General features: G+C 46.1%; 1 protein-coding gene across 3 annotated transcripts; it reads left to right on the plus strand.

Annotated features, from left to right (window-relative positions):
- The first annotated feature begins 2,452 nt into the window (after positions 1–2,452).
- Positions 2,453–21,750, plus strand: LOC127006193 (F-box/LRR-repeat protein 2-like). 3 transcript variants are annotated; one of them, XM_050875769.1, is made up of 11 exons: positions 2,690–2,879; positions 3,867–3,962; positions 9,041–9,108; positions 11,769–11,898; positions 12,619–12,782; positions 13,363–13,520; positions 15,710–15,849; positions 16,448–16,639; positions 17,668–17,769; positions 18,480–18,692; positions 20,820–21,750. In XM_050875769.1, exons 2-11 carry the CDS (start codon positions 3,954–3,956, stop codon positions 20,925–20,927), a joined length of 1,284 nt encoding a protein of 427 aa, XP_050731726.1. In that variant the 5' UTR covers positions 2,690–2,879; positions 3,867–3,953; the 3' UTR covers positions 20,928–21,750. The 3 variants fall into 3 exon arrangements, with proteins under 3 accessions (XP_050731727.1, XP_050731726.1, XP_050731728.1); XM_050875770.1 differs by lacking the exons at positions 2,690–2,879; positions 3,867–3,962 and adding an exon at positions 2,453–2,608; XM_050875771.1 differs by lacking the exon at positions 2,690–2,879 and having other exon boundaries at positions 3,608–3,962.
- Positions 21,751–22,381: the final 631 nt, after the last annotated feature.

Raw genomic sequence — 22,381 nt, forward strand, 5'->3', positions numbered from 1 at the left:
ACCCTTCCCCTATCCACCAGTCCCATTACCAACCCTTCCCCTATCCACCAGTCCCATTACCAACCCTTCCCCTATCCACCACATATATGATAAGGGGCTGCGAGGCATGGGAAGGTGTGGGAAAATGCGCGGGGAAGGCATGGGGAGGCGTGGGCATTTGGGAGCAGAACCAACATCACCTCTGTACTTCCTAGGCTTTGAAATCAGCCTAATATACCTATACAGTAATTATCAAGCGCGGGGAGGCGTGGGGAAGGCGTGGGGAGGTGTGAAAACAATAGAGACCGTTTGAGGGAGTAGAATTTATATCATTTGTGTTTTAAAGACTGGAAACATTTTTTTTTACGTATATATTTATTAGCAGGCGTGGGGAGGCGTGGGGAAGGCGTGTAAAGAGCGTTTATGAAGCAGAATCAATTATTTCGGCCATTTAAAGTGTGCTGAAGGCTTTGAAATCGGTCTTTATTTACGTATACATGCATTACCAGGCGCGGGGAGGCGTGGGGGAGGCGTGTAAAATTGAGGGAGAGTTTATGAAGCAGAATCAATTATTTCGGCCATTTAAAGTGTGCTAAAGGCTTTGAAATTGGTCTTTATTTGCGTATACATGCATTACCAGGCGCGGGGAGGCGTGGGGAAGGCGTGTAAATTGAGGGGGCGTTTTTGAAGCAGAATCAATTATTTCGGCCATTTAAAGTGTGCTAAAGGCTTTGAAATCGGTCTTTATTTACGTATACATGCATTACCAAGAGCGGGGAGGCGTGGGGAAGGCGTGGGGAAGGCGTGTAAAGGGCGTTTTTGAAGCAGAATCAATTATTTCGGCCATTTAAAGTGTGCTAAAGGGTTTGTAATCGGTTTTTATGTACGTATACATGCATTACCAGGCGCGGGGAGGCGTGTAAAATTGAGAGATCGTTTATGAAGCAAAGTCAATTATTTCGGCCATTCAAAGTGTACTAAAGTCTTTGAAATCGGTCTTTATTTACGTATACATGCATTACCAGGCGCGGGAGGGCGTGGGGAGGCTCGGGCAGGCGTGGGGAAGGCGTGTAAAGAGCGTTTATGAAGCAGAATCAATTATTTCGGCCATTTAAAGAGTACTTGAGGCTTTGAAATCGGTCTTTATTTACGTATACATGCATTACCAGGCGCGGGGAGGCGTGGGGAAGGCGTGTACAATTGAGGGAGCGTTTATGAAGCAGAATAAATTATTTCGGCCATTTAAAGCGTACTGAAGGCTTTGAAATCGGTATTTATTTACGTATACATGCATTACCAGGTGCGGGGGGGCGTGGGGAGGGGTGGGGAGGCGTGTGGAAGGCGTGTAAAGAGCGTTTATGAAGCAGAATCAATTATTTCGGCCATTTAAAGTGTGCTAAAGGCTTTGAAATCGGTCTTTATTTACGTATACATGCATTACCAGGCGCGGGGAGGCGTGGGGAAGGCGTGTAAAATTGAGGAAGCGTTTATATGAAGCAGAATCAATTATTTCGGCCATTTAAAGTGTGCTAAAGGCTTTGAAATCGGTCTTTATTTACGTATACATGCATTACTAGGAGCGGGGGGGCGTGGGGAGGCGTGGGGAAGGCGTGTAAAATTGAGGGAGGGTTATGTGAAGCAGAATCAATTATTTCGGCCATTTAAAGTGTGCTAAAGGCTTTGAAATCGGTCTTTATTTACGTATACATGCATTACCAGGCGCGGGGAGGCGTGGGGAGGCGTGGGGGAGGCGTGTAAATTGAGAGAGAGTTTATGAAGCAGAATCACTTATTTCGGCCATTTAAAGTGTGCTAAAGGTTTTGAAATCGGTCTTTATTTACGTATACATGCATTACCAGGCGCGGGGAGGCATGGGGAGGCGTGGGGAAGGCGTGTAAAATTGAGGAACCGTTTATATGAAGCAGAATCAATTATTTCGGCCATTTAAAGTGTGCTAAAGGCTTTGAAATCGGTCTTTATTTACGTATACATGCATTACCAGGCGCGGGGGGGCGTGGGGAGGTGCGGGGAGGCGTGGGGAAGGCGTGTAAAATTGAGGGAGCGTTTATGAAGCAGAATCAATTACTTCGGCCATTTAAAGTGTGCTAAAGGCTTTGAAATCGGTCTTTATTTACGTATACATGCATTACCAGGCGCGGGGGCGTGGGAGGTGGGGAGGCGTGGGAAGGCGTGTAAAATTGATGGAGCGTTTATGAAGCAGAATCAATTACTTCGGCCATTTAAAGTGTGCTAAAGGCTTTGAAATCGGTCTTTATTTACGTATACATGCATTACCAGGAGCGGGGGGGCGTGGGGAGGCGTGGGTAAGGCGTGTAAAATTGAGGGAGCGTTTATGAAGCAGAATCAATTACTTCGGCCATTTAAAGTGTGCTAAAGGCTTTGAAATCGGTCTTTATTTACGTATACATGCATTACCAGGAGCGGGGGGGCGTGGGGAAGGCGTGGGGCGGCGGACCAACCAGCGGGCGCCTCACATGTCGCCTCGGCCACCGTGAAGGCTGCCGCACACACCACCCTGGCTCACTTATCTCCCTTTATTTCCCAGTTTTGGGAAAAGCTCTCGTCCAAAATGAAGATGATGAACCACAACAGCATGAACCGGCTCGAGGTGAGTGGGCGTGGCGGGGAGAGGGCGTGGGAGACGGGGAGAAGGGGAGAAAAGTGGGGAGTTGATGGGGCCTGTGTGGGTCGTCTGCCTCCAAACAGCTGATTTCTGCTCGCTCCTAAACAAAGGGGCTGACTTCTGCTTCCTCTTCCTCCTCCTCCTGCCTCTCCTCCACCTTGTCCTCCACATCCTCTTCCTCCCCCATCTTCCTCCTCCCCATAGGAACTCAAAGCATGGCGTGAGAGTCCGTGGGAGAGCAGGAAAAGGAAAAAAAGTGAGTGCGTGTGCGTGTGTGTGTACCCCAAACAGCTGATCCTCCCAAACAAAGGGTATCCTGCGCCTCCTCCTGCCTCTCCTCCACCTTGTCCTCCACATCCTCTTCCACCCCCATCTTCCTCCTCCCCATAGGAACTCAAAGCATGGCGTGAGAGTCCGTGGGAGAGCAGGAAAAGGAAAAAAAGTGAGTGCGTGTGCGTGCGTGTACCCCAAACAGCTGATCCTCCCAAACAAAGGGTATCCTGCGCCTCCTCCTGCCTCTCCTCCACCTTGTCCTCCACATCCTCTTCCTCACCCATCTTCCTCCTCCCCATAGGAACTCAAACCATGGCGTGAGAGTGCGTGGGAGAGCAGGAAAAGGGAAAAAAGTGAGTGCGTGTGCGTGCGTGTGTACCCCAAACAGCTGATCCTCCCAAACAAAGGGTATCCTGCACCTCCTCTTCCTCCTCCTCCACCTTGTCCCCCGTGTCCTCCCCATCTCCCATCTTCCCTCTACCCTCCCATACCCCGATAATGGCGTGAGAGTGCGTGGGAGAGCAGGAAAAGGGGAAAAGGACAAGTGTGTTCGTGCGTGTGTGCCCCAAACAGCTGATCCTCCCAAACAAAGGGTATCCTGCTCCTCCGCCTCCTTCTCCTTGTCCTCCCCATCTCCTATCCTCCCTCTCCCCTTAGGATCCCTTATATCTGGGTGAGAGTGCGTGGGAGAGCGGGAAAAGGGAAAAAGGACAAGTGTGTTCGTGTGTGTGTGTGTCCCAAACAGCTGATTCTCCCAAACAAAGGGTATCTTGTCTCTCCTCTTCCTCCTCCTCTGCCTTGTCCTCCACGTTGTCCTCCATCTCCTCCCCATCTCCCATTATCCTTCTCCCCATAGGAACTCAGATAATGTCCTGAGAGTGCGTGGGAGGACAGGAAAAGGGGAAACAGTACAAGTGTGTGTGTGTGTGTGTGTGTGTGTGTGTATGCCTCAAGCAGCTGATTCTCCCAGGCAAAGGACATCCTCTTCCACCTCCTCCTCCACATTGTCCTCCTCCTGCTCCACAGCCTCCCATACCTGTCCTCCACCTCCTGGGACATGGGCCAGGTGAGAAATAGCTCGTTAATGAGACAGAGGTTAGGTTTAGTGTGTTACCTGTTCATACCTTGTTTCTCATTACCTATTAATTTACCTGTTAATGAGGGAAGGTAGGTGATAAGGTGTGGATGTTAGGCTACCACCCCCCCATTGCCACAGGGGAGTGAGGGAGGGTGTCAGGGGAAAGGGAGAGAATAGCGATGTGTTGTGTGTTTGGGGTTGTGTTGCACCCATGGACGATACCTCTGGACTTACACACAGGGGGACAGGCTTACACACTCAGGGGAAGGTATTTTTTATGGGGGAGAGAGAGAGATAGGTGTGATGTTCTGGGGGTGAGAGGGAAAGAGGTGGATGTAGGGGGATAAGGACTGTATTTTAAGACACCATCGCTTCTCACATCGACTATTTCTAATGGTCAAAGAGGGGATCAATCGGGTCTTTATGAGTGTTTTTTTAAGGTTCATGGCACAGAAGAAGGGTCAAATTACCACCAGGGTCATAAAACTACCCCTGGAAAGGCCTACAGCTCCTACGAAAGCCATGTCAAATATGTGAACTTGGGCGACGAAATGTTTTAAAATACAACCCTAAGTCTACACAGGCTGGGACACGCAGGGACAGGTCTACACACAGAGGCCTGCCAAAACATGTAAGGGTAGATTACAATACACAGGGGTGGGTCTTCACACACAGGGGCTGGTATACATTGAGGGAGAAGGTCTACACACAGAGGCCTGCCAAAACATGTAAGGGAAGGTTGCAATAAACAGGAGTGGGTCTTCACACACAGGGCCTGGCATACATACAGGGAGAAGGTCTACACACACAGGCCTGTCAAAACATGTAAGGGAAGGTTATAACACACAGGCTAAAATACATAGGGGCAAGCTAAAACACACAGGGACAGGCTAAATCATACAGGGAAAAGCCAAAATGCCCAGGGACAGGATTTCACACAGGGACATTTCAAAACACACTGGGGAAGGGTTACACATGGGCAGGCCTACACACATGGGGCAGGCTTACGCACAGTGGCCTGCCAAACACTCAGGGGACAGGTCACACACAAAGGACATGCCAAAACACAGAGGGGAAGGGTTACACATGGGCAGGCCTATGCACAAGGGGCAGGCTTACACAGGGGAAAGGTCATGCACAGGGTAGGCCTATACACATGAGGCAAGGCCTACACACACGGGCAGGTCACACACAGGGGACAGACCTGCACACCGGGGCTAACCACATTATGCAGGGGCAGGCCAAGGCACACAGGAGATGAGGCTGCACACAGAGGCAGGAAAGGTTGTTGAGTTTTAATATAAATAAAAGGATTTTATTATTTTAATAATTTTTGTTTGAAATCAGATTTTTTTTTTAACCAATTAATATAGATATATGAATGTGCACCATTTTATTCCCTAAAAATTAGTTTAGAATACTTGTTGCAGCATTCTTGTGTCAAATTACATATTATCTAAGGTGTTACAACATGTTTGAGCCTGTGCCAGGACTGAGCTACTGCACCCAGCCAGCTGCTGGCCAGTCATGACTCATGCACCATAATTCTCTCGTCTCTACCCTAACCATATCATGTGTTGAGCAAGTCTTGACTGTGCCAATTTGTGTATTAGTGTAGCTCTCGACCACTCTGGTATGCAAGATTTTGATAGGCCTCTCAGAATGCATTTCATGGTAATTTTTTCAGCCTTCACAGAAGCAGTAAATTTAATGCCCAATTTTTTAGATTGAATCAAGGTCACAGTCAAGTTGTAGAGTGTACCGCTAGTTTTTAGGAGAACATTTGTGATCATTCCCTGCAATCCTCAGTAATACTGTAAAATTGAGGATGATCGTTCCTAACGCCTGACATTGTCCTGAACTTGATAAAATCCTCTAACAGTAGCCAGAGTAAACCAAACTGACGCTGTGGTTTGTGTTTGTGTTGCTCGGCTCTGGCAGGGACGATAAAAGTAAATATGTACAATTATCCCAAACAAAATATTTATTGTCATTTCTGGAGGCTGTCATTGATTCCTGCATCATAGAAATCAATCAATCAATCAGTAGAGGGGCACATCACCTCACCCACCCTACAATGTCATCCCTCCAAGCTAATTCACCCCCCTTCACATCCTAAGCACCTCAATTCATGAACTTTGTGGGTGCCCCCTTGGTCCCCACTTACAGAAACAACTCACGGAAATAGTGTTTGAAATGTACTTAAAATAACATTGTCTGAATTTTGTGTGCAGATAAAAATAAAATAAAATAACATTGTCTGAATTTTGGGTGCAGATAAAAATAAAATAAAATAACATTGTCTGAATTTTGGGTGCAGATAAAAATAAAATAAAATAACTTTGTCTGAATTTTGGGTGCAGATAAAAATAAAATAAAATAACATTGTCTGAATTTTGGGTGCAGATAAAAATAAAATAAAATAACTTTGTCTGAATTTTGGGTGCAGATAAAAATAAAATAAAATAACTTTGTCTGAATTTTGGGTGCAGATAAAAATAAATATAATTAAAATAACATTGTCTGAATTTTGGGTGCAGATAAAAATAAATATAATTAAAACAACATTGTCTGAATTTTGGGTGCAGATAAAACAACCAGCAGTGAGTTGTCCCAAGCTGCCATAGAATCAGGTTAAGATATTTGTTGGCCAAGGAAATTCATCTCCCATATATAGGGAAATAGGAGAATGTATGGTAAGGGAACAAATCAAGAGGAAATATGAGAATGCATATTAGCCCGTCTGCTGTGATTGGCATGGATTTGGCTTTTACTGATAGCCTGGTAACATATACTCCCAGGTCTTTCTCTGCCTCTGTGGTGGATAGTGAAGTGTTTCCCACGTGTTATTGGTATGCTGGATATCCCCTCCCAAAGTGCATGAGTTTACATTTTTCTTCATTAAATTGTAACAGCCACTCTTTGTTCCATTCTTGTTGCTTGGTGATATCTTCTTGTAGGAAATCCACAGTTAAGGGGTTAAGAGAAATGGTGAAGAGAGAATGAGGGAATGAAATGATAAAAATAATGAAGAAAAAAAGGATGAAGAGGAACCATAGGGGAAGGCATGCTCAAGGAAGTGATGAAGAGTAAATAGAGGAATGAATAGGAAATCTTAGCAGTGGAGTTCTGGGGTATGCTCTCTTTCTATTCCTCATTTCCTCTCCTTCCATCCCTCCCCTTCTTTCTTCTCATTTTCTCTCCCTCATTCCCTTTCTTTCTTCTCCTCATTTTCTCTCCCCTTTCCCTCTCCTTCCATTCCTCCACTTCTTCCTCCTCCTTTTCTCTCTCTTTTCTCCCTTTCTTATTTTTTTCTCTCCTTTCTCCTCTCCTCCTCCTCCTCATTTTCTCTTCCTCATTCCCTTTCTTTCTTCTCCTCCTCATTTTCTCTCCCCTTTCCCTCTCCTTCCATTCCTCCCCTTCTTTCTTCTCATTTTCTCTCCCTCATTCCCTTTCCTCCTCCTCTTCCTTATTTTCTCTCCCTTTTCCCCTCTCCACCACTTCTTCCTCCTCCTTTTCTCTCCCTCTTTCCCTTTCCTTCTTCTCCTTATTTTCTCTCCCTTTTCCCCTCTCCTCCACTTCTTCCTCCTCCTTTTCTCTCCCTCTAACCCTTTCCTTCTTTTCCTTATATTTTCTCTCCCTTTTCCCCTCTCCTTCCTCCACTTCCTCCTCATTTTCTCTCCCTCTAACCCTTTCCTTCTTTTCCTCCTCATTTTCTCTCCCCTTTCCCCTCCTTCCATTCCTCCACTTCCTCCTCCTCATTTTCTCTCCCTCTATCCCTTTCCTTCTCCTCCTCCTTCTCCTTTATATCCTTTCCCTTCTATTCCCTCTATCTTTCTATCTCATTTCTATACATTCCTTCTTTCTGGAAATCAAGCAAATATTCAGCCGTCAACACTGAGATTAACCCCTCGACTGCCTATTTCCTACAAGAAGACATCACCAAGCTACAGGAATGGAACAAAAAGTGGCTGCTACAATTCACTTAAGAAAAATGTAAAGTCATGCACCTTGGGAGGGGATATCCAGCATACCAATACCACATGAGAAACGCTCCACTATCCACCACAGAGGCAGAGAAAGACCTGGGAGTATAGTATGTTACCAGGCTACCAGTGAAGGCGAATTCTGTGCCAATCGCAGCGGACGGGTTAAAAAAAATCTCTCTGGAGTTTCCTGTTTTTTTTTGGAGCCTTATTAGATTTTATAAGTGTAATTTTTGTTTTATTTTTTGTCAAACTCCCTTGAAAATATTGGGCTATTGGGATTTTTGGAATGTCAGTGGTCGGATTACTGGTATTGGTATTGTTGTTGTTATTATTATTATTATTATTATTATTATTATTATTATTATTATTATTATTACTCCTCCTCCTCCTCCTCCTCCTTTATCTCCCTTTCCTTTCCTTCACTCTTCTTTTTCCTCTACTTACCCTTTCTCCCTTCCTCCCATTCCTCTCCTCCTCCTCCTCCTCTTCCTCATCTTTTCCCCTCCCTCTTTCCCCTTCCTCCTTCCTTCATCTTCTTTACCTCCCTTTCCTGTCATTCTCTTTTGCTTCCTTCTTGTCTACTGTATCTTCCTTTTTTTTCAGTCTTTCCTCCTCCTCCTTTTCCTCCTTCTTTATCTCCCTTTCCTTCTATTCCCTTTTTCTTCTCCTCTACTCTGTCTCTTCTTCCATTCCTCTCCTTCTCCTCCTACTCCTTTTATTGGTCTGCTGTTGTTTGTTCTTCCTTTGTGTTCTGCCTCTTTCCTGTTACTTCTTCTCCTTCTTTATCTCCCTTTCCTTCTATTCCCTCTTTCTTCTCCCTTACCCTATCTCTCTTCTTTTCTTCCATTCCTCTTCTTCCTCCTCCTTTTTCTTCTTCTTCTTTATCTCCCTTTCCTTCTATTCCCTATTCCTTATCCTCTATCTCTCTTCTTTTCTTCCATTCTTCTCCTCTTCCTCCCTATTTCTTATCCTCTATCTCTCTTCTTTTCTTCCATTCTTCTCCTCTTCCTCCTCCTCCTCTTCCTCATTATCGTTATTGTAATTATTATCCTTATTTTTATCATCGTTCTTCCGCAGCTAACAAAGGTGTTCTCGGACGATGAGGCGCTCATCAACAAGAAGGTACCTCGGGAGCTGTTGTTGCAGTAAGTCACGGCCCGTCACATCCGCACCCTGTTCTTGGCTCATTCCGCACCCTGTTCTTCACTCGTTCCGCACCCTGTTCTTATTTCATTCCACACCCTGTTCATAGCTCATTCCACACCCTGTTCTTATTTCATTCCACACCCTGTTCTTAGCTCATTCCACACCCTGTTCTTATTTCATTCCACACCCTGTTCTTAGCTCATTCTGCACCCTGTTCTTCACTCATTCTGCACCCTGTTCATAGCTCATTCCACACCCTGTTCTTAGCTCATTCCACACCCTGCTCTTCACTCATTCCACACCCTGTTCTTAGCTCATTCCACACCCTGTTCTTAGCTTACTCCGCACCCTGTTCTTAGCTCATTCCACACCCTGTTCTTAGCTCATTCCACACCCTGTTCTTAGCTCATTCCACACCCTGTTCTTAGCTCATTCCACACCCTGTTCTTAGCTCATTCCACACCCTGTTCTTAGCTCATTCCACACCCTGTTCTTAGCTCATTCTACACCCTGTTCTTAGCTCATTCTACACCCTGTTCTTAGCTCATTCCACACCCTGTTCTTAGCTCATTCTACACCCTGTTCTTAGCTCATTCCACACCCTGTTCTTAGCTCATTCCACACCCTGTTCTTAGCTCATTCCACACCCTGTTCTTAGCTCATTCCACACCCTGTTCTTAGCTCATTCCACACCCTGTTCTTAGCTCATTCTCCACCCTGTTCTTATCTCATTCTGCACCCTGTTCTTAGCTCATTCCACACCTTGTTCTTGGCTCATTCCACACCCTGTTCTTAGCTCATTCCACACCCTGTTCTTGGCTCATTCCACACCCTGTTCTTAGCTCATTCCACACCCTGTTCTTAGCTCATTCCACACCCTGTTCTTAGCTCATTCCACACCCTGTTCTTAGCTCATTCCACACCCTGTTCTTAGCTCATTCCACACCCTGTTCTTAGCTCATTCCACACCCTGTTCTTAGCTCATTCCACACCCTGTTCTTAGCTCATTCCACACCCTGTTCTTAGCTCATTCCACACCCTGTTCTTAGCTCATTCCACACCCTGTTCTTAGCTCATTCCACACCCTGTTCTTAGCTCATTCCACACCCTGTTCTTAGCTCATTCCACACCCTGTTCTTATTTCATTCCACACCCTGTTCTTAGCTCATTCCACACCCTGTTCTTAGCTCATTCCACACCCTGTTCTTAGCTCATTCCACACCCTGTTCTTCACTCATTCCACACCCTGTTCTTCACTCATTCCACACCCTGTTCTTCACTCATTCCACACCCTGTTCATAGCTCACTCCACTCTGCATGTCTACCAGTGTCGCCAACTTGTCGACCTCAGAACATCGTAGTTATCATCTTCATCTCCAAAAACTGTCTTAATCAAATAAATAACGGTAAACAATTAAAGTTATCGCCAAAACCACTATTATCATGTCATTCCACTTTCTTCAATATCATTCCTTCTTCATCATATCCACTTTTTTTGTTTTTGTTTATTAGTATTCCGGTTTAGTATTTTTTGCTATTCCATTTTATTTGGTTTGAATTTTAGTGGTAGTAGTAGTAGTAGTAGGTGTTGTTGTTGTTGTTGTTGTTGTTGTTGTTGTTGTTGTTGTTGTTGTAGAGATAAAAAGATTTCCATGATATACTAACCATGATTTTCTTTTTCTTCTTCTTCTTCCCCTTTTCATCTTCTATGTTTCAACCTCTCCTTTCCTCTCTCCTCTTCCCCTCCTATCCTCTGTTTTCCTCCTCTTTCCTTTGGTTCTCTTTCCTCTGTAATTCCTCTTTCCTCAATCTTCTTTGCTCTTCTCTCCCTCTTCCTCCTTTTTTCTCTCCTTCCATTCCTCCTCTCCTTCTTCTCTCCCTCTTTCTCTTTCATTCTTCTCCTTCCATTCGTCCTCTTCTTCTTCTCTCCCTCTTTCTCTTCCTGTTTCTCTCCTTCCATTCGTCCTCTCCTTCTTCTCTCCCTCTTTCTCTTTCATTCTTCTCCTTCCATTCGTCCTCTCCTTCTCTCCCTGTTTCTCTCCTTCCATTCGTCCTCTCCTTCTTCTCTCCCTCTTTCTCTTTCATTCTTCTCCTTCCATTCGTCCTCCCCTTCTTCTCTCCCTCTTTCTCTTCCTGTTTCTCTCCTTCCATTCGTCCTCTCCTTCTTCTCTCCCTCTTTCTTTTTCATTCTCCTCCTTCTCCTTTACCTCCCTTTCCTTCCATTCCCTCTTTCTTCCTCCTTCTCTACTGTATCTTCCTTCTTTCTTACATTCCTTCCTCCTCCTCCTCCTTCTCCTCTTCCTCTTTTTCTCTCCCTCTTTCCCTTTCATTCTCCTCCTCCTCTGTTTTCCTCTTTCATTACTTTTCCTCCTCCTCCTCTTTATATTCCTCTCCTCCTCCTCCTCCTCCTCTTCCTCTTTACCTCCCTCTGTTCCTCTTTCCCCTTCCTTCACCTCCTTTATCTCCCTTTCTGTGTCTCTTCCTTGTTATTTGTCTCCCTTTCCTCTTTCCTCCTCCTCCTCTTTCTATTCCTCTCCTCCTCCTCCTCTTCCTCTATACCTCCCTCTGTTCCTCTTTCCCTTTCCTTTATATGTCTCCCTTTCCTCTTTCCTCCACCTCCTCCTCTTCCTTTACCTCCCTTCCCGTTCCCCCCCCATAGGGTATTCTCGTACCTGGATGTGGTGTCGCTATGTCGATGTGCGCAGGTGTCGAACTACTGGCACGTCCTGGCTCTCGACGGCTCCAACTGGCAGCGCATCGACCTCTTCAACTTCCAGACAGACATTGAGGTGAGCTGGGGGTTGTCGGGGTTGGGGGGCGGAGAGGGGTTTTGTGTGGGGGGGCTAGGGAAGGGTTGGGGATTGTGTCAGGTGGGATAAGGTGTTTTGTGTTAAGGAGGGGTTTGGGGTAGTCACTGAAGGGTTGGGGGTTAGGGAAGGGTTTGTCAGTGGGGATAAGGTCTTGTTGAGGAGGGGTTTGGGGTAGTCACTGAAGGGTTGGGGGTTAGGGAATGGTTTGTCAGTGGGGATAAGGTCTTGTTGAGGAGGGGTTTGGGGTAGTCACTGAAGGGTTGGGGGTTGTGTTGAGGGTTAGGGAAGGGTTTGTCAGTGGGGATAAGGTCTTGTTGAGGAGGGGTTTGGGGTAGTCACTTAAGGGTTGGGGGTTGTGTTGTGGGTTAGGGAAGGGTTTGTCAGTGGGGATAAAGTGTTTTGTGTTGAGGAGGTGTGATAAGGAGGGGTTTGGGGTAGTCACTTAAGGGTTGGGGATTGTGTTGAGGGTTAGGAAAGGGTTGGAGGTTGCATTGGGGAGGGTTCAAGGTGTGTGGGGGTAGTTTTTCTTTGGAGGGGTTGAAGTTGGAGGATAGGGATAGACTTTTGTAGGGGATGAGGGAGAAGTTACTACAAAGAGTTTTATAGGGGATTTGAAAGGGGTTATGAGGGGTTAGGGGTTGCATGGTGGAAAACCTAAACTGACTCAACCCACTTCCTCCTCCTCCTCCTCCTCCGCAGGGCCGCGTGGTGGAGAACATTGGGCGTCGGTGCGGGGGGTTCCTCAAACAGCTGTCCCTCCGCGGATGCCAGAGTGTGAACGACAGCGCCCTCGTTACCTTCGCCGAGATGTGCAACAATATAGAGAAGCTCAACCTCAACTACTGCAAGAACATCACAGACAAGTATGTGAGGGGGGTGATGGGGTGAGGGGGTGATGTTGGGTTGGCAAGAGAACATGGAAAGGGTGTATGCTTGGGTGGAGGGTTGTGGTGAGCAGAGCTGGACACTTGATCGAAAGTTAACTAGATAACCAATATATATACACCCGTCCCTCAAATAGTACGGTTTCCAATAGTTCAGTTTCGGTTTTATATGGATTGTCATGGAAGATCTTTTTAGGATTTTTAAATTTTCTGCTCATTGGGAAATTCAAAAATTCTAAAAAAATCTTCTATGAAAATCCACATAAAACCAAAGCTGGACTATTGGAAACCGTACTATTTGAGGGATGACTGTGTATAAATATTTAATTGGTTAACCCAAAACTTAACTTATATAACCTTTGATCAGTTTATTTGTTAAAAACGTAACAGAAATTATTAATAAAAAATGGAAACAATAATAGTGTAGGAGTTGACCAGAGGTAGAGCAGATAACTGAGGGAGTAGGATGCCGTGCCCACCACACTGTGTTGCTGTAGAGGAAAGGACGTCATACCTGTTGTTCATGACTTCACTCCCTGACCTCCTCCCTGCCCCCCAGGACCTGCGCCGCCCTGAGCCGCCACTGCCCTCGCCTGGTCCACCTGGAGCTGGACTCGTGTGCACAGATCGGCGACCCGTCCCTCAAGGCGCTGAGTGACGGCTGCCCCAACCTGGAGTGGGTCAACGTGTCCTGGTGCGACCTAATCACACAGAACGGTGGGTCATAGACAGAGGGGGATAGATTGGTTTGATTGGGGTAGAGTTTGGTTTGGCTAGGAAGGGTTGTGAGGTTGTGGAGGCCTGGGAAAAGTTCTGTAGGATTGCGAGGGGTTATGTAAGGTTGTGTAGGGTTGGGGAAAGTTCTGTAGGATTGGGAGAAGTTATGTATGGTTGTGGGGGGTTGGGAAAAGCTCTGTAGGATTGGGAGAGGTTATGTAAGGTTGTGAAAGCATGGGAAAAGCTCTGTAGGTTTAGGAGAGATTATGTAAGGTTGTGGAGGGTTGGAAGAGGTTAAGTAAGCTTGGGAAAGGTTGAATAAACTTGTTGAGAGTTGGGAAAGGTCAGAGAAAGCTAAGGAAAGTTTGGAGAGGTTAACCCATCTGCTGTGATTGGCATGGATTTGGCTTTCACTAGTAGCCTGGTAACATATACTCCCAGGTCTTTCTCTGCCTCTGTGGTGGACAGTGGAGTGTTTCCCATGTGGTATTGGTATGCTGGATATCCCCTCCCAAGGTGCAGGATTTACATTTTTCTTCAGTGAATTGTTGCAGCCACTTTTTGTTCCATTCCTGTTGCTTGATTTTGTCTTCTTATAGGAAATCCACAGTCGAGAGGTTAAGTAAGCTTGGGAAAGGTCAGAGACAGCTAAGGAAAGTTTGGAGAGGGTAAATAAGATTGGGAAAGGTTGAGTAGTAAAGATCCTTAGATTTGGAAAAAGATCAGAAAATATACTAGGCAGTGCTAGATAAGGCGGAGGAATTTTAACCGTGTAGCAGCGACGGGCCAAATTTGTGCCATGATATAAACCCCCAAAAATAGATGATACATAATCTGATCACAAATGCTTTGATATGTATTATGAAATGGTTTGTGTGAGGGGTGATTTTTTCTCATTTTTCTCACTCGGAGGGACCATTAAGAAACAAGATCCCCGCTGCTACCGGGTTAAGTAAGCTTGGGAAAGGTCAGAGACAGCTAAGGAAAGTTTGGAGAGGGTAAATAAGATTGGGAAAGGTTGAGTAAATTTCCTTAAATTTGGAAAAAGATCAGAAAATATACTAGGGAGTGCTAGATAAGGCAGAGGAATTTTAATGTTAGATGACACTTCTCTAACTAATGCATTTTCCCTAAATTCCCTAACGTAATGCCTTTCCCTGACCTTTCTTAACTTGGTGCATTTTCCTTAATGTAGCATAACCTTACCTAACTTACCTCATTCTCCCTAAGCTACCCTAACCTTCCCTAGCTAAACACCCTTTCCCTAATCTTCCTTAATTAACACAATGCCTTTTCCCAAAACCTTCCTTAACCCCTTGACTACAAATTTCATACAAGAAGACATCACCAAGCTACAGGAATGGAACAAAAAGTGGCTGCTACAATTCACTGAAAAAAAATGTAAAGTCCTGCACCTTGGGAGGGGATATCCAGCATACCAATACCACATGGGAAACACTCCACTATCCGCCACAGAGGCAGAGAAAGACCTGGGACTATATGACATCACCAAGCTACAGGAATGGAACAAAAAGTGGCTGCTACAATTCACTGAAGAAAAATGTAGTCATGCACTGTGGGAGGGGATATCCAGCATACCAATACCACATGGGAAACACTCCACTTTCCACCACAGAGGCAGAGAAAGACCTGGAACTATATGTTACCAGGCTACAAGTGAAAGCCAAATCTGTGCCAATCGCAGTGGATGGGTTAACCTAACTCCTTTTCCCAAACCTTCCCTTCCTTAACCCGTTAGCAGCGACGGGCCAAATTTGTGGCTTTACCGTGTAGCAGTGACGGGCCAAATTTGTGGCTTTACCGTGTAGCAGTGACGGGCCAAATTTGTGCCATGATTTTAACCCCCCAAAATAGATGATACATAAACTAATCACAAATGCTTTGATATATATTATGAAATGGTTTGCGTGAGTGATGATTTTTTCTCATTTTTCTCGCTTAGAGGGACCATTAAGAAACATGATCCCCGCTGCTACCGGGTTAAAACCTTTTCCCTAACTTTCTGCCTTTTCCTAACCTTCCTTAACCCAAAACCTGTCCCTTAACCTTCCCTAACCTAATGCCTTTTCCCTAAGCTACCCAAACTTAAAATCTTTTCCTTAACTTTCCCTAATCTAATGCCTGTTCCCTAACCTTCCCTAACCTAACACCTCTTCCCTAACCCTCAGGAGTGGACGCACTGGCCCACGGCTGCCCCAAGCTGAAGGGATTCGTGGGCAAGGGGTTGAAGGCGCTCACTGACCCCGCCTTGCTCTCCCTCGCCCAGTACTGCAAGAACCTCGAACACATCAACCTCTGCAGCTGCTCGGTGGGTGGAGTGCATGTGTGTGTGTGTATGTATGTTTGAGTGACATGAAAATAATGACACTAATGACAGTCAGCCTTCCCTCAAGTGTCGCAAGATTTAAGAGTCATATTGTTAAACATTTCGGCTCCAAAGCACACACATTTGACATGGCTTTCGTAGGGGTTATGGGCCTTTCCAGGGGGTAGTTTAATGACCCTGGTGATAGTTTGACCCTTCTTCTAAACCCTGAACCCCAAAAAAACAATCTCTAGAATCCGATTGATCATGTTTTCATCCTTTGCAAATAGTTGATGTGGGTGTTGGTAGCGTCTAAGAATACCTCCCTCAGAGTCACAAATTTCACAAGGCTTTCGTAGGGAGTTCGGGCCATTTCCAAGGGTAGTTTAATGACCCTAGTGGTAGTCTAACCATTCCTCTGCACCACGAACCTACGAACACACTCATGGGAACCCGAATGACCCCCTATCTGACCCTTGGAAATAGTTGATGTGAGAGGTGGGAGCGTCTGAGAATACCGATGTTACTCTCTTCAGCCTTCCTTCATACGACATCCCCCTTCCCTCCACACCCTCACACACCCGTCTCCATACACCCGCAGGCCATCAGTGACAGGGGTGTGGTGGCGCTGGCGGAGAGCTGTCCAAGGATCAGGTACCTCTGCCTGAGCAACTGCCTGCACTTGACGGACACGAGCCTGGTGGTGTTGGCCCAGCACTGCACACATCTGGAGACACTGGAGGTGGCCGCCTGCTCCCAGTTCACCGACAATGGCTTCCAGGCCTTGGCGAGGGTGAGGATTCAGGTGCTGGGGGGGAGGTGGGGAGGGGATATAAGAGGACATGCGCAGTTGGAGGAAGTTACGTGTGTGTGTGTGTTGAGGTTATGTTATGTTAGGTTTCAGGTATGTAAGGGTGCATAAGAGAGGGAGGGTGAAGATTAGGGGTGCTGGAGGAGGGTCCTGGGCACTGGTGGACCAGGTGTGGAGAGGGATGGTAGAAGGCTTAACCCGGTAGCAGCGGGGATCATGTTTCTTAATGGTCCCTCCAAGCGAGAAAAATGAGAAAAAATCATCCCTCACACAAACCATTTCATAACATGTATCAAAGCATTTGTGATCAGATTATGTATCATCTATTTTGGGGGGTTTATATCATGGCACAAATTTGGCCCATCGCTGCTACATGGTAAAGCCACAAATTTGGCTGACGGTAAAGCCACAAATTTGGCCCATCGCTGCTACACGGTAAAGCCACAAATTTGGCCCATCGCTGCTACACGGTAAAGCCACAAATTTGGCCCGTCGCTGCTACACGGTAAAGCCACAAATTTGGCCCATCGCTGCTACACGGTGTAAGAGAGTGAGGATGGGGTGTTGGGGGTTGGGGTTAGGTGTGGAGGGGGAGTGGAAAAGAATATAGGCAGTGGTGTGTGTTGGGGGTTGAGGTTAGGTGTGGGGGGGGAGTAGAAAAGGATATAGGGACTGGTGTGTGTGTGTGTGTGTGGGGGGGGGGGGGGGGTTAGGTTAGGTTAGAGAAGGAAGAAATAAAGAAGGAAGAAATTCATGAAAAAAAAATGAATCAGGCCTTAGAAAAGACAAATTAGTAACGGGCTTTTTTTTATTACAGTTTCCTTTTTTTGTGCCCTTGTGCTGTCTCCTTTGCTGTAAAAAAAAAAAAAAAAAGACATTTAATACATACTAATAACAACTCTCACTCTTGCTCCCTCTCTCTAATCCCTTTCTTTGCCTTTCCCCAAAATCTCCCAACTACTTATTTTTTCCTCTCCTGTTCCTCCTCTCTCTCTCACTCTCCCTCACAGACCTGTCACATGCTGGAGAAGATTGACCTCGAGGATTGCGTCTTGGTCACGGATGTCACACTCAACCACCTCGCCTCCGGATGTCCGCGCCTCGAAAAGCTGGTAAGTGTGGGGTCTGGGGGGAAAGGGGGGGCAGAGTATATCAGGGAAAATATAAAAGGCTGGGTTGAATTATTAGCATCCGGTGTTATATTATTTATTGGCTGGGAAGGGAAAGTATTACAGTCATCCCTCAAATAGTACAGTTTCCAATAGCTCGGTTTCGGTTTTATACGGATTGTCATTGAAGATCTTTTAAGGATTTTTAAATTTCCAGCTCGTTGGGAAATTTAAAAATCCTAAAAAAAAATCTTTATGAAAATCCACGTAAAACCGAAACTGAACTATTGGAAACCATACTATTTGAGGGATGACTATAGGGAAGTGTTTTGAGTCTGGGTTCAACTATATTAAAGGGCTATTACACTGGGCAAATTTTCCGTGGATCTTCAGTCAAACCACGATTTCTTCACACCCCATTTCATCCACGCACCCCTTCACATTCCCTTACCCCACCTCATCCACCCACACTATCACTCACACACACCACCCAAACCACACCACTAGTCTCTCCCACTGTCAAAACAACCCACCACACCAAACCACCTACACAGTTAACTCTATCATATCTCCCCCTTCCAAAGACACCCATGCCCCACACACCCATCACCCAGACCACTAACTTCACATCTCTCCCTCCCCCTTACACCCCATGCACACCATTACCCACACCACTAACACTACCATCTCTTCCCCTCTTTACACCCCATCAGAGTCTTTCCCACTGCGAGCTGATCACAGACGAAGGCATCCGGCACCTGGGTACGTCGGCGTGCTCCACAGAACACCTCTCGGTCCTGGAGCTAGACAACTGCCCACTCATCACCGACCAGGCCCTCGAGCACCTCCACTCCTGCCACAACCTCCATCGCATCGAGCTCTACGACTGCCAGCTCATCACGCGCGCCGGGATAAAGAAGCTCAAGGTCGGGGGTGTGGCGAGGGGTTGAGGGGGGTTGTGAGGGGTTGTGGGGCTCAGGAAGTTATGTGGAGTCAAGTTATGTGAGGTCATGGGAGGTGAGGTTATATGGAGGTTATGTGAGATGGTTATGTAAGGTGAGGTTCAGGTAAGGTCGTGTGAGGTGAGGTTATGAGGTCAGGTTATGTGAGAATTAAATGAGATGACTTTATGTGAGGTGAGGTGAGGTTAAATGATGGTTATGTGAGATGATATTTTATTTTATTTTTTATTATTATTATTTTTTTTTTTTTACAACAAAGGAGACAGCTCAAGGGCACACACAAAAAAGGAAACAATAATAAATAAAAAAAAAGCCCACTGTAAGATGAGGTTCAAGTAAGGCTGTATGAGCGAGGTTATATTATGTGAAGTAAGGTCAGGTAGGATTCAGGGATTGAAGGATTATGGGGTTATGGGGGGATAGGTTATGGGTCAGGAAGTTAATGGGGGTTGTGGGGGGATAGGTTATGGGTCAGGAAGTTCAGGGGTTATGGGGGATAGGTTAGGGGTCAGGAAGTTCATGGGGGTTGTGGGGGGGATAGGTTATGGGTCAGGAAGTTCATGGGGGTTGTGGGGGATAGGTTATGGGTCAGGAAGTTCATGGGGGTTGTGGGGGATAGGTTAGGGGTCAGGAAGTTCATGGGGGTTGTGGGGGATAGGTTATGGGTCAGGAAGTTCAGGGAGGTTGTGGAGGGGATAGGTTAGGGTCAGGAAGCTCATGGGGTTGTGGGGGATAGGTTATGGGTCTGGAAGTTCATGGGGGTTGTGGGGGGGATAGGTTATGGGTCAGGAAGTTCAGGGGGTTATGGGTCAGGAAGTTCAGGGGGTTGTGGGGGATAGGTTATGGGTCAGGAAGTTCATGGGGTTGTGGGGGGATAGGTTATGGGTCAGGAAGTTCATGGGGTTGTGGGGGATAGGTTATGGGTCAGGAAGTTCAGGGGGTTGTGGGGGATAGGTTATGGGTCAGGAAGTTCAGGGGGGTTGTGGGGGGGATAGGTTATGGGTCAGGAAGTTCATGGGGGTTATGGGGGGATAGGTTAGGGGTCAGGAAGTTCAGGGGGGTGGTGGGGGGGATAGGTTATGGGTCAGGAAGTTCAGGGGGGTTGTGGGGGGGATAGGTTATGGGTCAGGAAGTTCATGTGGGTTGTGGGGGGGATAGGTTATGGGACATGAAGATCAGGGAGCTGGTGGCGGGGATAGGTTATGGGTCAGGAAGTGCAGGGGGTTGTGGGGGATAGGTTATGGGTCAGGAAGTTCATGGGGTTGTGGGGGGGATAGGTTATGGGTCAGGAAGTTCAGGGAGGTTGTGGAGGGGATAGGTTATGGGTCAGGAAGTTCAGGGGGGTTATGGGGGGATAGGTTATGGGTCAGGAAGTTCATGGGGGTTGTGGGGGGGATAGGTTATGGGTCAGGAAGTTCATGGGGGTTGTGGGGGGGATAGGTTATGGGTCAGGAAGTTCAGGGGGGTTATGGGGGGATAGGTTATGGGTCAGGAAGTTCATGGGGGTTGTGGGCGGGATAGGTTATGGATCAGGAAGTTCATGGGGGTTGTGGGGGGGATAGGTTAGGGGTCAGGAAGTTCATGGGGGTTGTGGGGTTGAGGGACCAAGTTCTATGGCTCTCAGCTCCCAGGAAAGGTGGTAATGGAGGAGATACATGTAAGAAAGGAAGAAAAAGAAGTAATTAGGATGTCTTAGGGGGTAAGCAAATAGAAAATAAGGAATAAAATGCTTAGGATAATATTAGACTTGGATAGCATTATAGGAAGGAGTTGTAGGATTCTCTCTCTCTCTCTCTCTCTCTCTCTCTCTCTCTCTCTCTCTCTCTCTCTCTCTCTCTCTCTCTCTCTCTCTCATCCTTTTCTCCCCTTTAGATTCTTCACAGGAGCAGCGAGTAGCGGGCTTTTTATTTTTTATTTTTTTATTATTTTTATTTACTTATTTATTTATTTATTTATTTATTTATTATTTTTTTTTTTTGTGTGTGTGTGTGTGCCCTTGTGCTGTCTCCTTTGCTGTAAAAAATAAAAATAAAAAAATCCCTCTCTCCCTCTCACCCCCTCTCCTAACCCTCTTCTCCCTTCCCCCCACAGAGCAATCTCCCCAACATCAAGGTCCATGCCTACTTTGCACCCCAGACGCCACAGCCCACAGAGGGGAGAACCAGACAACGATACTGCCGCTGCTGCGTTATCCTCTGAGCCCCCCGCCCCGACGCCCGCCCCGCAGCCCCGCCCAGCCCCCGCCTGCCTGCCCCCCAGACGGCAACCCCCCCGCCCCTGGGGTTCCCGAGAAAACTGGGGTAGAGTGAGTGAGTGTGTGAGTGTCTGTGTGTCTTGGGTGAGGTTAAGTTAGTATATGGAGAGGGTTGTAGGTTATACTGGGGGGGTGATAGGGGGGTTAAAGGGGGGGGGTTGGTGTCACCTCCTCCCTCCTCCTCCTTTCTCCACCCCCTCCCTCCGCAAACCCCTCCCCAACCTCTCCGATTTTTATTATTATTATTATTTTATTATTATTATTGTTGGGGTTGTAGTTGTTGTGGGGGTTAGTACCTATCCACCCCTCCTCCCCTCCTCCCCAACCCCCTTCAACCTCCCCTCCCCCTCCCCTCTCAGCCTTCCGGACCCCTCCCCCCCACGACTGTCCACTGTTGTTATTATTATTATTATTATTATTATTATTATTATTATTATTATTATTATTGGGGGGGATGATGGAGGGGTTTGGGAAGGTGGTTGATAGTTGGGGGGGATTCTCATCTCATTCCTTCAACGAGAGAGAGAGAGAGAGAGAGAGAGAGAGAGAGAGAGAGAGAGAGAGAGAGAGAGAGAGAGAGAGAGAGAGAGAGAGAGTAGAAAAAACAAGGAATTTAAGAAAGAGAAAGAAGGAATGGAAGGGAAGGATAAATATTTAAAGAAAGAATGAAAGAAAAAGAGAGAGAGAGAGAGAGAGAGAGAGAGAGAGAGAGAGAGAGAGAGAGAGAGAGAGAGAGAGAGAGAGAGAGAGAGAGAGAGAGAGAGAGAGTTGCAATCAGTACTTTCTTTACTCTCGCAGAAAAAAAACAAAAATTAAGAAAGAAAGAGAAAGAATAAAACGGAAGGATCGATATTTAAAGAAAGAATGAAAGATAGAAATAAAGAGAGAGAGAGAAAGAGAGAGAGGGAGAGGCAGAGTGGCTACCAACACTTTCTTTACTCTCTCTCAATCTCTCTGTCACTCACACTCACACTCTCGCTCTCCTTTCCTCTCTCTCTCTCTCTCTCGCTCGCTCACTCGCTCTCACACGCAGCAGCCAGTCCATTCATAATACACATCCTCACTAAGTATATATATATATATATAAACACGTATACATATACATATATACATATATGTATATACCTTTTGTAGCTACATTTTGCTGGCCAATTATAGCATTTAAGGAAGAAAAAAATATATATAATAGGCTTGTGACCCATTATACTCCCATTATTATTATTATTATTATTATTATTATTATTATTATTATTATTATTATTATTATTATTGCTACTATTACTACCGCTCTTATTTTTTTTTTTTATCCGCCACATGTACTTATAATAGGCTAGAACACTTAACCAATTATTATTATTATTATCATTATTTTTATTATTATTTTTATTATTATTGCTGT

This window comes from Eriocheir sinensis, chromosome 32, assembly GCF_024679095.1.
Source record: "Eriocheir sinensis breed Jianghai 21 chromosome 32, ASM2467909v1, whole genome shotgun sequence".
Classification (NCBI taxonomy): domain Eukaryota; kingdom Metazoa; phylum Arthropoda; class Malacostraca; order Decapoda; family Varunidae; genus Eriocheir; species Eriocheir sinensis.